The sequence below is a fragment of the Curcuma longa genome, chromosome 11, assembly GCF_044706935.1.
Source record: "Curcuma longa cultivar G26 ecotype Majalengka, Jawa Barat chromosome 11, ITB_CL_G26_1.1, whole genome shotgun sequence".
NCBI lineage: Eukaryota > Viridiplantae > Streptophyta > Magnoliopsida > Zingiberales > Zingiberaceae > Curcuma > Curcuma longa.
In genome coordinates, this window is record NC_133871.1 from 31,361,131 (window position 1) to 31,376,952 (window position 15,822).

Here is a 15,822-nt window from a genome sequence, read left to right on the forward strand (position 1 = left end):
TTGGTCACCTGAACCCACTAGAACTGATGGGATGGAAAGAAAAAAAAATGATTCACAAATGAATTTAAAATTCATTCTTTCAAGAAAAATATCTTTAGCCCTCATACAATTCATCTTCTGCTTCATCCGTCTTTAGAAGTAGCCAGGGCATAAGGCTCCTGGAATCAATTAAAATTCACCTTCTTCTTGCATCTTGGAGTTCTTCTATGTGATATTTGTGTTGGTTGTCGGATCTTTAGAGAAACTTGTGGTATCATTTACATTGCAGGAGGCAATATCTCTACAAAAAAGAGTGTGCCCACTCTTTTTGTTTCAGTGTTTTTATCAGTATACATTAGTTCTTTCTTGTTTGGATTTTGGATTGCATTAATCAAATGCAACTCCTATCAACGCTGTCCATATTGTTCTGAAAGCGAGTTAACGCTTGGCTTCTACCTTTCGTTAGGACGACTATCTTTAGTCTTCCACTGTTGAGTGTCCTTGATTGAAATTCTGACCGTGCATTTAATTCACATGTTGTAATCATGAATTCGATTGATTAACAGACTTTGTATATATCCTCTCCTCGGTGGCAAGGAATGGAGAGCTTTGAGTTCCACAGATCTAGCCCACAAATTTACTTTCCTTGTCAACATTGATTGAAAATTTCAACAGTATGCTGCATTATTGGTTGACTGAGAGAAACATGACTATGGGTAACTTTTGAACACTATCTTGTCTTCCACATAGAATAAAATAAACAGACATGGCTGTTAGAATACAGATAACCTTCCTCAATCCTCAACCAACAATTATCTTTACATTTCCAGTACAACTCGTGACAGAGTCATAGATTTTCTCTGATAAGATATGCAAATGGTATGAGCCTAATTCAACTATGAGATCCTAATAAATCCCTCCTCTTTAACCTTTTCTGTAGGGCAACGTTAATTGATAGCACAGTGCTGCCTTTTCTGGCTACAACTCTGGGCACCCAACACAAAAGTTTGTCCATTGTGCCTTATCATAATCTCGTTTGTTTAATGGACTCAGATGCTAAACATGCATATGTCAAAACGATATATAGAGCGCGGGCTAGAGTTCTTTTATTTGATAGCTCTCAAGTTCTGGTCGTGGAGGTTCAGTGTATGATTTCCCACACATTTTGTCAGTGTTATTAATCAATCCTCCACCTACTGTGACTCTTCTTCTACGAGCATGCAGGTGCATCCAAAACCTCGCAATTATTATTTTGTTGATTAGATCAGCCAAAACCTCATCAAATGGTCCAACTTTGACCGGCTAATTCTTGAGATCACAGACAACGATTTTTATCCAATTATTTTGCTGGTTATAGTAGAGTGAGGCCATATCCAGGACAAGGACAAGCAATTGCCACCTCCAGCTTTTGTTATTGCAGCTCTGCTCTAGTGTTATCTGATTCCTCCCCACTAAGTCTTCCAAAGCAATTTTCTTCTGACTCTTAATTTCCCTTCTTCCAAAGCATATTCATGTTTTTGTGCCATATGCAAGAGCTCAGTGAAAGTTGTGAGCTGATTCAGATACAACTCTGACAGGCAGGTACTTCTTTCTCTCCGCTCTCCTCTTTTCAGTTATATGAAGCTCTTATTGTAATATTAAACTGATGATTGTACAGATTGGCAGCTGTGATTGCTTGGGGGAATGCAAACGATGAGTGTTCCTGAGTTGTTCAGGTGCCCAATTGGCCTCGATTTGTTCACTGATCCAGTGGCTCTCAGCACAGGCCAGACTTATGATCGGGTGAACATTGAGAAGTGGCTTGCCTATGGCAACTTGACCTGCCCCGTCACAATGCAGAGGCTCCACGACACATCCTTAGTTCCCAACCACACCCTCCGGCATTTGATCGAGCAGTGGCTCCTTGCGAATTCTGCCGTGCTTACTGTCCCAATCCAAAGCACGGATGTAACACTCTCTGCACTCAAGCACAACCTCCAATTCAGAGAATCCACCACTGTGACAAAGCTGGAAACACTTCGAATTATCAAACTTCTGTCTACGGAGTCGAGCGCGAGGCAGGCTAGTTTGGTTCGAGAAGGCTTTTTTGAGCTGCTGCTGCAAGTGCTCTTCCAGTTTCCAATGGCAGAGAATACTGAGATCATAGAGCTTGCTCTTGATGGAGTTCTCAATCTAAGTCTTTCTCCTTCCAGAGACTTGGAGTCTGTGAACATGTTGAGGGAGGAATCAAACTTGGTTCGGCTAGTGTTTTTATTAGAAGAAGGGAATTCCAGAGTGAAGACCAAGTTGTGTTGCCTGTTGGAGGCAATCGCATCACACGAGCTATGTCTAGTCTTAGGAAGAAGGGAAAGGCTACTCCAAGTGCTGATCTCTCTTCTGCTCAACAAATCCGAATTCCGGGGGGCATCGGAGGCTGCCCTCAGGGCAATCTGCAGCCTGTGCTCACTCGAAGCAAACAGGAACACTGCGATCAGAGAAGGTGCCATGGACGGCCTCATTGCTTACCTTTCAAGCGCAATCTATGCTTCGCGTTCATGGAACCCGAACGTGAGTTTAGCTCTGGCTACACTCGAGCAACTTCTGGCGCTGGATGTTGGCAAGAGGAGGATGAGCAAGATGGAGAACGGGGTCATGGTGCTCGTGAAGATGGTGTTCAGAGTGCCCTGTGACAAAGGGAGCAGTGAGCATGCGGTTGGGGCGCTGCTGCTCCTGTGCAATGATTCCGCCAAAGCAAGAAGGGATGCCATTAATGCCGGGGTGTTGACGCAGCTGCTGCTGCTGCTGCAGAGCCAGAGCAGCGAGCAGGTCAAGTCCAAGGTCAGAGCTCTTCTGAAGCTGCTGAGAACCAAGTGGGCGAAGGAGGATTGTGAGCTGGAACACACGCGCATGCAGTAGGAAAAGATCTGTATCGATCGATCCGTGCTGCGATCTGTGTTGGAGTTCATCATCGATCAAAAGATGGCATCTAGCTGATGGAAATCATCATCATCATCATCTGCAGGCAATTCGTCGTCGTATTGTGCCATGAGTGATCTCTGATGTCTTGCATTACTCTAGGTTATGATCCACCCGTAGGGTTTGCAATATCATATTTTGCCATAAATAGAAGAAGGCGACCTTGCCTTCGTAGCAATCATGTGAAAGGGACATTCATCTCAAACCAAAAACGGAGTATGTTCTTAGTTATCGTTGAAAATCTTAATTATCTATTTAAAATTATCAATAAATGAATTAGATTTTCTATGATTTAAAAGGTTAACTATAATTATCTTTCAATTTTAAAACTAAATTAATTTAAATATATCATAAAACCTAATTAATATTAAATTAATTAATTTAATAAATTTTAATTTAAATATTTATAAATTTAAAAGAGATAATTTATTTTAAATTTTAAAAAGTAAAATTATATCATTTTAATAAAATATATATAAATTTATTTTAAAATTTAAAAAGTAAAATTAATGAATTATATATATTTATGTAATGAATTATTTTATTAAAATAATCATTTTAATGAATTATTTTATTAAAATAAATTTAATAAATTATATTTATTCATTTAATAAATTGTTTGATTAAAATAATTATTTTAATACTTATCTAGAATTAAGGATTAATTCTAGAAGGTACCATCAAACACTTATCTAATGTGCCATCGCACAATTATCTTTGAGCCCGGCCCGAATTGTACCAATCCTACGTTGAATCGAGCCCATCCCGGATCATGTACACGACGATTGTACGAATCTTGGGCCACTTGACGGAAAGCGGTTGCGGCTGGAAGGAAGAGTCGAGAAGTTCGATCTAGGGGGCGGCTAGCGGCGGAAACAGCCGGGCGACGATGTCGAAGACCTTGGTGCAGCCCATCGGGCAGAAGCGCCTCACTAACGTGGCGGTTGTTCGCCTCAAGAAGCACGGAATCAGGTTCGAGATCGCCTGCTACAAGAACAAGGTCCTTTCGTGGCGATCAGGAGTGTAAGAATCCCGGAACCTCCTTTTCCCTTTTGGTCGACTAACAACTATCTCCTCCTATACCTTCTCCCTCTTCCTCCAACTGTACTGGATACTTATTGTAAGTGTTTATCGTGTCTACCAAATTTGTACGGCTTTTGTCAAATTGTTCTCGGGAAGGAAGAGAGTTATGTAGAATAAAGTTATTGTTTTGTGTAGATTATGACTAGATTTATGGAGATTTTATAGCTCTAGGACTCTGCCTTTGGCTGTCGAGCTAAATTCCTAGTTTAATTTAATTGCTAGATTTACTTCTACGATTCTGTGTCTTGTGTTTATTATTTGCTTCCCTTATGCATGTTTTGGGATTTCCAATAGCTATTTTGTTTGTTTGCGTATTATCACTTGTGTCATACTCTGTACAAATTTTATTCAGAGAGAAGGATTTGGATGAAGTGTTGCAGTCACAAACAGTTTATTCAAATGTATCAAAAGGAATTCTTGCGAAGTCGAAGGAATTGATTGCGGCATTTGGTACTGATGATCAGTCAAAAATATGTTTGGAGGTATATGATAATAAGATTACAAAAATAACAGATTGGTGTGCCTAGTAATGATTTTGGGGCTATTTTTATGTGATAAAATATATTTCATAGATGCCATAATCAATATGCAATCTTCAACTCCAATGTTTGATCGCTTCTACAAATTTTATTTCTTAATGTCGATCAATTAGGAAGAATTTTACCGTTCTACTTTGATAACCCATATCTACAATTCCGATATAACATGAAAAACTGGCATCACTAAGATTCTCTGTTTCCATCCATTGATGCACTTTTTTTGTACATGTGGGTTCGCTATATATTATTGATTGTGGCTAAAGGAAATTTAAGTTTTTGTAAATTTGCGAGTTCTCTAAAATGTGGATGATTGATAGATCTTGGAAAAAGGAGAGCTTCAAGTTGCTGGGAAGGAGAGAGAATCTCAGTTATCTAGTCAGTTCCGGGATATTGCAACTATCGTGATGCAGAAGACAATCAACCCTGAAACTCATCGTCCCTATACAATTAGCATGATTGAGCGACTTATGCATGAGATTCATTTTGCAGTGGATTCCAATCAAAGCTCAAAAAAACAGGTGCGTTGTTTATTTTAAATTTCAAAGTCCATGTTTATCTATTATTCTTCATTGCATCCTTTTTTTGGCAATCACAATCATAATTTCTTTGGGACAAAAGTATTTTACCCCATCAATGTGTCCTATCCTACTTCTGTAAGAACTATCTATATTTTTTTTATCAATGATTTGGAGTTGAACGTGTAGATGAACCATACAATCCACCATTTCACAATTCAACTGGCCGATTTATTGACAAATACAGGCCAGAAATCTCATCTAACTCTGTTCAAGCTCCATACATTTTCTAATAAAGCTAAATAGGCTCACTCTCTTTATAATTTTTTTTTTAAATCTATCTTATGATTAGGCTAATGAGAGACAATAGGGGTAAGAAATGGCAAGTTTTCATTTTAATTGGAGATTATATAGATGCACTTGGCAATGCTAGTTGGATAGAATGGCAGTTTTTTTTTTATTGTGTGTGTGGTGAAAAAAACAATATATGAACATGCCCTGATATGTTCTACACTTGTGTGCATCTGTACCAACTGCCTTGGATTTCAACTCTGATCATATCCTGATTGTAATAAACTTTCTGAACTCACATCACGTTTTTCTATAAATGGTCATTGTTAGATTGGTTAGTATGTTAACTAGCTACGATTGATTAGTTAATTCTTTGATAACGATAATAGTTCTATCCCAGCACATCCCAGTTCTCACACTTCATGATTATGTATGACATTTTAACTAGATGTTGTTGCATCATTAAACAAAGGGCAGAACTATAAAGGACTACTGATACATCAAGAGATAAATTGATGTGCCTCAATTCAGTTGGCTGGAAGAGAAGTGAGAATGTGAAATTAGAAATTGTTTTATTGCTTTAAAGATTATCGTAAATAATCTTCTCTTCTACAGGTTTTAATAACATCCATCCAGTCTCATTAAGATTCATGCAAAATAGATTAACTTATTGAAAATAGTAAAAGTATAAATAAATAAAATTATTTTTCAGACTCCATAAAAATGAAATAAAATTATATTTTAGTCTTGAAACTCTCTCTCTCTCTTTTTTGAAAAAAAAAATACAGGACAGTCTTATCTTAAATATTTTATTTGCATAATTTTCCTTATCATGGCGTTATTTGATTCATGAAGTGTCGGTTTCCATTTGTTCTTTGAAGAAATGTAGCAGTATGATTAGATTTTTATTTGTCTCCTTTGGTAGGCATTGGAAGTTATTAGGGAGCTTCAAAAGCATTTCCCTATTGAAAGATCCCCTATGAGATTGCGGCTCGTTGTGCCAGAGAAAAGCTTTCCTACTCTCATAGAGAAACTTAGTGGTTGGAATGCTATTATTACTTCCAAGGATGAGTCTGGAAATGAACCATCTGCTGTAAGTATTGTGGTTGGAAACTGCATGTGTATTGACCTTTGTTTTACATTTGAAGCTCATTAGTTTACTTTGAACTCTTTTCTTTGAAATTCACTAGACATTGTTGATTACTGTTCCATTATGGTTGGTTGTGAATCTTAAACATTGCAAAATGGAAATGTAAGTGCACCTGGGTGTTAGGATAAAACATTTAACTTAGATGCTATTGAGCTGCCAGATACATCGAGGGAATGTGAAAAGCATGTTTGAATTTTCATTTCTAACTTTTTCTTTAGAAGTTTATGATCTAATGCTAGGAGCAAACATGAAATGTTTAATAGTTAATAGTGAGGTTTTGTGATCCAATTTGTTTGTTTTGTCCCCCAAGTCACCTGTTATTTTCTTCTACGTAGTTCTAATTTCTGATCATTTATTCTGAAGGTTTGCGAGTTAGAACCCAGATTTTTTCGTGATTGTGATGCCATGATGAGGAGCTTGCAAGGGAGGTTGGAAATACTTGCTGTATCTGTGCACATGGAGGGGGATGCTCAGGTCGACCAGTATGATACTGAAGAATTTATGCCAAGATCAACAAAGGAGCCTGCTACAGTTACACAACTGGGTGAGAGGCTGCTGGAGCAAGAAATTAGCACTGGGAATAGTCACAGCGAAGAGCAGGCCAAGCAGAACAGATGCAACGCCTGTGGTGTTGCATTGGGAGATGCTAAACAATACAGGGAGCACTTCAAATCTGACTGGCACAAGCATAACCTAAAGCGAAAGACGAGGCAACTTCCTCCGTTGACTGCAGAAGAATGTCTGGCTGACTTGCAACTGGATGATTCGAAGGCCGATCTCAAGGAATACTCTTTTTGAAGAAATGCCAGGATTTGGGGTGCGCATATAAATTATGCGAAATTAATACAAAAGCAAAAGCTTGTTTAGCTACTGCATTAGAATCCTCTTTTTTTTTGGCGAATTTGAAGCGTTTGAATGTATTGTGATATTGTTGTTATATATAGAACAATTTGAATAATTATTTTTATAATATGCGTATTTAGTTGATCACTATTATAATATGAGTTTGTATTTCAGTTATTATATTTTAGATTTTATAATGCCAAGTGCATGAACCTCTTATTCTTTTAGGTTTTTAAGAAAAGAATTTTAAAAATAAATGTGCACCGAGAAAAGTTTTTTTAAAAAAAATATTTCATTTTTTACTAAAATAAAATTAGTCTTAAACCTTATTCTTTTAGGTTTTTTAGCATTCAATTATTTCTTTTTAAAAACTCTACTTTTTTTTAATACTAAATCTTGATCAATATTATGTGCATTTAATAGTTTTAATGTTTGTTATAACCATTTAAATTCCTAGTGGATTTGCGTATTATTATCTCTATTTTGCAACTGGTAAATTATATAATTATTGTCAATTATATTTTGAGTCAAAATAATCATAAAATGCACCATTTTTTAATTTTATTTTTCGACGCTAACAATTTTTTGAATTTTTATTTATCATTAAATCTTATCAAATTTGATTCCATGACATTATTATTAATGTGTATTGTAACTATTTATAATTTATTTTCATATTAATGTGACAATTTTAACATTCTGACTAAAACAAATAGTTATAAGATCATCTTTTAAAAAAAACGTAACTCTTTCTTTATTTTTTATTTTTATATTATGGGCTAAATAAAGAAAGAGCTTGACAATAAAAGGACCCTTTTTTCAGATTAATTGCCCAAAAGAGACATGAAACATAAGAGCTTTACGATAGTTTGAAAGAAAAAAAAAACCCTTTTTCAGATTAGATTAATTGACCAAAAGAGACACGAAACATAATTCACTCTCTTTATTAACTTTAATTTTCACTAGTAATCATCCTCCTCGCTCCCATTTACATGGAGATGATTTTCATTGATCTTTCAACAATTCAAGTATATTATACCACCCATCATATATTAACCTAATTTGTCAAAATATGAGATTTTTAAAGAAAGAGCTTTATAAAAAGAAAGACCTTGACAATAAAAAGGAGCTTTTTTTAGATTAATTGCCCAAAAGAGACATGAAATATAAGAGCTTGAAAATATTTTTTTTTAAAAATAGATTAGATTAATTGCCCAAAAGAGACACGAAACATACAATGTTTTATTTTGATAAAGGGGAAAAACTGAGTAATGAGAAAATAATTCATTGTACTTATTAACTTTTATTTTCACTAGTTATCAGTAAATCACTCTTATTTATCATCATTAATACAGGTAAGGATGCATGTATATGTGTCTGTGTATGTATATATATATCTATATATATATAACGCAAAGAGTAGACTACGGCAGAGGAACTCGCGGGTTGGCAAGCAAGAACAGAGGCGATTTTCTCGGCGCGCTGGCTCCGGAAATCTCTGTCATGTCTAAGTCTTTTGCGTTCATGCCGCCGGGAAGTTTCCAGTCGAAGTAGAAGAGAAGGTGAGCCAACCCAACCTCCACCGACGACAGCCCAAACGTCATGCCGGGGCAAATCCTTCGGCCTGCGCCAAACGGCACAAACTCAAAATTGAACCCCCTGAAATCGACGGCGCCGCCGGCGAATCTCTCTGGCCTGAAACTCTCGGCGTCGGCTCCCCAGTAGCGCTCGTCCCTGCCCAAGGCCCACGCGTTGATCAGCACTCGAGCCCCTGCCGGCACTCGGTATCCGAGAACCTCGCACGTCTCCCTGCACACCCTCGGCAGCAACAAGGGACCCGGCGGGTGCAGCCTCAGGGTCTCCTTGATCACTAATTTAAGGTAGTCGAACTTGGCGATGTCGCTCTCTTCCAGCTCAGTCTTTCCTTGCATAGACTCCCTGATCTCCTTTTGGGCCTTCTCCATCACCTCCGGGTTCTTCATTAACTCCGACATAGCCCACTCGATCACCGTCGACGATGTCTCTGTTCCTCCGAGAAATATTTCCTAATTTGTTAATCGATGTATAATTAAGTTAGTAAGGAGGTCTGTTCTTTCATAAAAATGAGGATGTTTATAGATAATCTTATCGTACCAAGACGATGGCCTTGATGCTGGTGGATGTTATGGGAAACTCTTGGTCGTCGTCTTGGTCCTTGAGCCTCAAAAGCACGTCGATGATTCGATCCTCCTCTGAAGAGCCTGCTCGATCAACTTGACGCTGAGAGATGATCTCGTCGAACACCTCGTCGAGCTGCCGCCGAACGCTCTGCAACTTGAACTTTAAGCCGGTGAGGGTGTCCAAGAACTTGAGCGACGGGAACATGTCGGCCACGGCGAAGCTGGTGACCAAGCCCACCCCTTCCTTCACCAGCTGCAAGAACTTCCCTTTCTGCTCGCACCTCTCGCCGAATGCCGCTCTGATCACGAGCTCGTTCGTCATCGACATCACCATCTGGCTGAGGTCGAGAGGCGTCCGGCGGCGCGACGCACTTGCGATCTCCTCGGAGAGCTTACGGACCGCGCGCTCGCGAATCGCAGCGAAGGACTTCACGCGGCGGGAGTTGAGTAGCTCCATGGCGTACACCTTCCTCATTTGCTTCCAGTAGCCACCATAGGGCGCCATGGCGACGCTGCGGCCGTCGTAGGACAATATGTTGGCGAAGGTCAGGTCCGACGGCCGGTCCGCGAAGTTGAGATCGTGAACCTTGACGATCTCCTCCACTGCTTCCACGGAGGATGCCACCACTAAGTCCGCCTGGCCGAGCCGTAGAAGCAAAAGTGGACCATGAGCTCGAGCAAGGTGGCGGAGCTTGCGGTGGGGATTGGCACCGGCAAGGTGGTGGATGTTTCCGACGAGCGGAAGTTTAGGCGGGCCAGGCGGAAGAGGGGCTAGCTTTTGTGCCACCTCAGCCTTCCTCATCCTCTTCAGTGTTGCGATAAAGAAGAAGAAGAGGAAAAGAGCGATGAAGAAGGGAGAAGAGAGAGAGGTGGTGATCAAGTGTGCTTCCATTGCAGTAGCACGCCAACCCTAATTAATCAATAATGTTTGTGTTGATGGATCTACAGCTCTCTCTTCCATGTATTTATAGAAGATTTCAGAGAATCTAGCTACTCACTTGGTCCATATATGTGCGCGTACGTGTCTATGCATGGGACAAAAAGTATCTAGTCAACTATTTTATGCCCTGAGTCGTCTATATTATATTAAATTTTATCATATAGATATGGAAATGATAAATAAAGGCCAGCCATGAAAATTAGATTTTGTAGTGTGAACGATAGACGTGGCTAGTATTCCTTATCCAACGTGCACGCAAAATTTGAAAGTTCTAATTAATTATTCAACAAGTCATCAATAAAAGGAATAGAACTTGAATGGAATTTGCATGGTTTTTGCTTATAAGTTTCAATACTGTTTGTGAATGCTAGTGTTATCCATTCAAAATGGTCAGAGGTACGCAATTCAGTATTAATTTCCATTTATTTTCCATTTCTGAATATGTTGCTGTTTCATTATTATTTATTTGTTGGTTTGTTTTGAAAGATTGAAAGACTTTTACAAAACAGAAATAATCTGAAAATTAGATGGGGAAAAAATAGCTGATCGAGTTAGTTTTTAAGGCAAGTGAAATCAAATTGGAAGGAAAATGTTGTTTTATATATATATATTTCCGATTAAACTGTTGTTGCCGATCGAGTGTAGTGATGAATAAATTAAAATTAATGTGTGTGTTGGATTTCACGTATAAAAAAATTAGCTAGCTAGTTTTATATACGTTGAATGAAGACGAAAGCAGTAAATTGTAGACTGGTACTGATGGTCGCATGCATGAAACAGAATTTGACTATGTTTGATGTAATTTGTCAATGCCGTTTCGCATCCTTCGCTGAATAACTCTCTGTATGTATATTAATTAATTATTAATTGATTTGCTCAGGAATGACTATATATATATATATATATATATATATATATATATGCATGCGTAATAGGTCTACGGGTCATGCATATTAAAAAAAAAATTTGTTCATATTAAGTCATTTCTCTTTTTATCGGAGTCATTTTTTTTATTAATCAGTGGGAATACTTTCATTCATAAGTCCGAGATTCAACATTTATAAATTGATTAAAGCTCCAAATGATCAACTCCACATAATCTACTTGTAATTTCCATATTAATTAGTCATACCTACGACGGCAAATTAAAGATGCTCTATATGCCTAATAATAATATGCTTATTTTTAATATTTCTAAAACTTGTCTATTTTATAAAAATTATATTTACTATTTTTAAATTTATAGTTCATGTTATAGTTCTTAAAAATTTATAATGTAATTTATGTGACTCCTATATATATATATATATATATATATATATATATATATAATTTTAAAATTTTCTTAAAAAATTATAACTTGTATATAAGTTTGCTTAGGTGTTCAATATCTAATTTGTATTTTTAACCACTGTATACACGTTAATTTACTAAAAAAATATAAAATATGATAAATAAAAAACACTTGACTTTTTTATTTTAGCCTAATTAAATTAATAGAAAGCATGACTATTGATGCTCCATGATAATATGCGAGATTGTCAGAGATAGACTAATTTGATTCAAACAGTAAGGAAGGAGATTGGATTTGATGTTAGGTCCTTACAAGACACTCGAGAAGTGGAGTCAAAGTCGTACATTGTTCGGAAAATTGGATTTAGAGTCATAATAAACTCGGGAAATTAGATTTAGAGTAGTAAGTTGCTTGAGAAATCAAATTCTGAATCTGAAAGTATTTGGTATTAGAAGATTATGAAACCATGAAAAGACAATAAAAACAATTGATAATAGTCATTATAGATCAAGATTTTAGATGGTCATTAAATATAATAATGATGGTTGTTGGCCGTTATTAAAAAATAATATTAATGTGATTCTCTATAAATGTCATTATATAAAAAGAAAAACCTACCAAGGAGGCGTGATTCTTCAAAAAAGAGGAGACTCATGCTTAACTCTCAATGGTCATTTTTTTCATACATTTTTCTACTATATCTGTTCTCTTATAACTTAAGCACTGGATGATCTTCATTCCATTAGGACTAGACCAACATCTTTTGATTTATCATATTAACTTTAGATAGAAAATTTATCTTATTGTGATAGTTATACGAACGGAAGAAGCATCTAAAGAATACTCAACTGGGAGTTTCTGAATTTTTATAGTATCAGCTATTAAATGATGCTAAGAATTCATCATCATATATGTGTATAAGAGGATGGTAAGAATTTTTAGCTTAATTCCAAATTTGACGACGCGGCCCAGCCGCCCAGCACATTTATAATTCAACTGCGTTTCCATCCCTTCGACCTCGTCGGCAAAATCGGACTGCGTGCAAGTGATTCAGTTTCTTAATTATATATTTGGTCTTCAGTGTTGATACGCGTACGGCTGCATGCCTTCAGTATTTGACACGCGTACGGCTGCATGCGTTCATTGCCAGCATCACGTTGGCGAAGCAAAAGACGACCGACTAGAAATTAACAGATAGATCATATCTCTGACCCGTGATCAGGTTCTAGGTACTGCTGCTGCCGTGTTTCTTTGAAGAAGAAGAAGAACGGACGCCATGGTGGACCGAACCCAGAGACCCAAGGGATTAAGGGAAGAGAACTGGCAGCCTGGCAGCTGTGACTAGCTAGCTAGTCAATGTATTACAATTTTGAGATGGTAGGTGTAATTGAAACCATGCTTAATTGACATTTTTTAAGCATGATTATATCTACTAATGATACAAACACATGCATAATTCTTGACATTAATTAGAATAGTAATGAATCATATTTTACGAAAAAAATTATATTGTAAGGTGGTAAATGAATCAAAATATTCATGAGTAAATTTGATATCGGTCGTGATAAAAAGTTTGTTTTATTTTTATTCAACGTACACAAAGTGAATTAAAATAAATAAACTCAAATAATTCATTAAATTAAACAAATAAATGTGAACATGTATTTATTGTTAGTTTTTATGATCCAAGATTATAATCCATTAATAAAAAAACTTATGAATAAAATTCAGTGATAAATTGATAATTTTTAAAAATATATAAATTTTAAATAAATTCGAATTAAGAGTTGAGTAATATCTAAATGAACTAAATAACTTGATTAACTTTAGTGTTGACTTAATTTGGCATGGCAACAGAGTATTATACTGTATTATTCTGATGCCAAATATTATATATAAATGCTAGGAAGGGATCCAACAGTATAGTCAGTAAAAAACACATACCTTTTGTGCATATCATTAATATTTAAAAAAAAGTGGCGAGAAGAATTAAAAATTGCAAATTATTGGTGAAAAATCAAATTGTGTTAAAACTCCAAACATATTGAAAATCTCAAGAATCAAGTTTTGTTTGGGGGTAAAGGCAAATCGATCATACATTTAATTTTCATGAACTTGTGTTATTGAGCAAGAACTCTTGGGACTTCCTCTCGAAGTAATAGCCGTGGGATGAGGACGCGTCCGCCGAGTACACCATCACGCCATTCACCTCGAATCCTCTGCTCTGGATCACCCTCAGCGCCTCGAAGAACGCCTCCCCTTGAATCCCCCTCCCGTCCACCTCGTAGCTCGGCAGCAGCTTCGCCGGCGCCCCGAACTGCGCCGCCCGCAGCTCGAACGCCTCCGCGTACGCCCGCGGCGTCGAAACTCCGTCTGTGTAGAACTGGTAGTTCACGTAGTCGATGACGCCGCCGTACCTCCAGAGGAGCTCCGCGTACCTCCCCGCGGTGTCGTCGAAGGGCGCCACGGTGGCTACCTCGATCGCGCCGTCCGCTTTGAGCCCGGCGATGAGCTCCCCGATGCAGAAGGCGAAGTCGGTCGCGTCTCTCTCGAAACTCTCGTAGTCGGCGTCGATGCCGTCGAGGTGGTACTCGGCGGCCAGGGATTTCAGGGAGGCAGCCGCGGTGGCGATCCACAGAGATGGGTCGGCGGGGTCGTACCACCGGAGGACTTTGCTGCCGAGGCTCCATCCGGAGAGGCTGGCAAGGACCTTGACGTTCGGGTGCCGGTCTTTCACGGCCCGGACGGCTGCCGGAGTGAGGGTGGAGGCCCAGTAGGGGGAGAAGACGCCGTTCCGGGCGGCGCCGGAGGGGTAGGCGTCGATGGCAAAGCTCAGAATGAAGTGGAAATCGATGTTGGGGTCGACCGGCACGTGGGAAAATGTCACCGGTTTTCCGGTGGCTCCAATGTACTCCATGATCACTTTCCCTTCTGCCATGATTAATGATGATAAATTATAACTAACAGCTAAACATATATGAATAAATAAGTTAATTAAGATCGATCGAATTTACCACAAATTTTGTAGAAGAGAATATTTATAGCAACTAAATAGAGAAGCAATTTGATCTTGGCGTAGAACATGGCTTAGGCGACCAGCTGCTTGTGAACTGGGAATTAAAGACCTTCAATTAACGCAGCAGATTTTATATCATATCAGAAGCCGGCTCGATTAGATTCGCCAGTTAATTAATTAATGTTGATAAATGCCATATTGTTGTTATAGCTAGCTACCTTCGATTAATCCCAAGTTATAATTAACCTTGTCTCATGGATAGTTAGTTCCTGAAGATCGATGTTTAATATTAATTTACAAAACGCATTAACGACTGTTTATTTTAGAATAAAAGAGATCTATGTTTTAGCGGTAGTTAAATCGGTCGTATTTACGAATGATAAGATCATTAATTTTTTTTATTGTTAATTTTAGATTCAGTTGCTAAAATTAATGATAAAATATAAAATACAGGCTAAAATTAAGGATTGAATTTAATTTAATTGTTAAAATTAATGACAAGTTAAAAATTTAATCATTGTTTTAGTAATTGAATTTGAATTTTACTAAATTAACGGAGGATTTAAATTTTATTATTAATTTAGTGAAAATTTATATTACATTATTAAATTAATGATGAATTTAAAATTTTCATTGTTAATTTATTAATTGAATTTAAATTCGATCGTTATAAATTTAAAATTTATATTGCTAATTTAAATATGCATATGGGGACAGACAAATAGAAGAGTTTTTTTTTCCTTATACTTTTCCATTGTTTATCCATTGGTGTATAGATACAAATATAGGATAAATTGCAAAATTTATGCTTTTATATATATATATAAATATCTATTTTTTTTATTTTTATTATATATTTATTCTCATATTATATATACTTAATTATTCTTAGTCTTATGTCAAACTATTTTAAATTATTGATAATTAACTTTTATATGTTAATACCAATTCTTTATCTATTTTTATAGGTGTGGGGTTTGACTTTAATGCTCAAATTATAATTATTAAATGGTACACGGTCTTCACAATTAAGGTTTAAAAATTAAAGTCTTTATCTA

At 37.1% G+C, this 15,822-nt stretch overlaps 4 protein-coding genes across 5 annotated transcripts; 2 read left to right on the forward strand and 2 right to left on the reverse strand.

Moving 5' to 3' along the window:
- The first annotated feature begins 1,453 nt into the window (after positions 1–1,453).
- LOC141837697 (U-box domain-containing protein 26-like) lies at positions 1,454–3,149 on the forward strand. Of its 2 annotated transcripts, none has more exons than XM_074725067.1 (2): positions 1,454–1,560; positions 1,637–3,149. In XM_074725067.1, exon 2 carries the CDS (start codon positions 1,663–1,665, stop codon positions 2,872–2,874), a length of 1,212 nt encoding a protein of 403 aa, XP_074581168.1. In that variant the 5' UTR covers positions 1,454–1,560; positions 1,637–1,662; the 3' UTR covers positions 2,875–3,149. The 2 variants fall into 2 exon arrangements, with proteins under 2 accessions (XP_074581168.1, XP_074581169.1); XM_074725068.1 differs by having other exon boundaries at positions 1,645–3,149.
- A 595-nt stretch (positions 3,150–3,744) lies between these two features.
- LOC141837698 (uncharacterized) lies at positions 3,745–7,474 on the forward strand. Its single transcript, XM_074725070.1, has 5 exons — positions 3,745–3,957; positions 4,370–4,499; positions 4,874–5,074; positions 6,288–6,455; positions 6,876–7,474. The coding sequence occupies exons 1-5, from the start codon at positions 3,824–3,826 to the stop codon at positions 7,308–7,310; spliced, it is 1,068 nt and encodes a 355-aa protein (XP_074581171.1). The 5' UTR covers positions 3,745–3,823; the 3' UTR covers positions 7,311–7,474.
- Positions 7,475–8,779: 1,305 nt separating this feature from the next.
- Positions 8,780–10,406, reverse strand: LOC141841453 (alpha-humulene 10-hydroxylase-like). The gene is made up of 2 exons (XM_074729627.1): positions 9,489–10,406; positions 8,780–9,400 (listed from the first exon to the last, which is right to left on the reverse strand). Exons 1-2 carry the CDS (start codon positions 10,404–10,406, stop codon positions 8,780–8,782), a joined length of 1,539 nt encoding a protein of 512 aa, XP_074585728.1.
- Positions 10,407–13,855: 3,449 nt separating this feature from the next.
- Positions 13,856–14,686, reverse strand: LOC141837579 (chitinase 2-like). The gene has a single exon (XM_074724961.1). It carries the CDS (start codon positions 14,684–14,686, stop codon positions 13,856–13,858), a length of 831 nt encoding a protein of 276 aa, XP_074581062.1.
- Between the last annotated feature and the right edge of the window lie 1,136 nt (positions 14,687–15,822).

Coding starts and splice junctions, on each gene's coding strand:
- LOC141837579 (XM_074724961.1), bottom strand. CDS start 14,686: ATGGCAGAAGGGAAAGTGATCATGGAGTACATTGGAGCCACCGGAAAA.
- LOC141837697 (XM_074725067.1), top strand. CDS start 1,663: ATGCAAACGATGAGTGTTCCTGAGTTGTTCAGGTGCCCAATTGGCCTC.
- LOC141841453 (XM_074729627.1), bottom strand. CDS start 10,406: ATGGAAGCACACTTGATCACCACCTCTCTCTCTTCTCCCTTCTTCATC. Junction 9,401..9,488: donor GCATCAAGGCCATCGTCTTG/GTACGATAAGAT, acceptor TTAACAAATTAG/GAAATATTTCTCGGAGGAAC.
- LOC141837698 (XM_074725070.1), top strand. CDS start 3,824: ATGTCGAAGACCTTGGTGCAGCCCATCGGGCAGAAGCGCCTCACTAAC. Junction 3,958..4,369: donor CTTTCGTGGCGATCAGGAGT/GTAAGAATCCCG, acceptor AATTTTATTCAG/AGAGAAGGATTTGGATGAAG. Junction 4,500..4,873: donor AGTCAAAAATATGTTTGGAG/GTATATGATAAT, acceptor GATGATTGATAG/ATCTTGGAAAAAGGAGAGCT.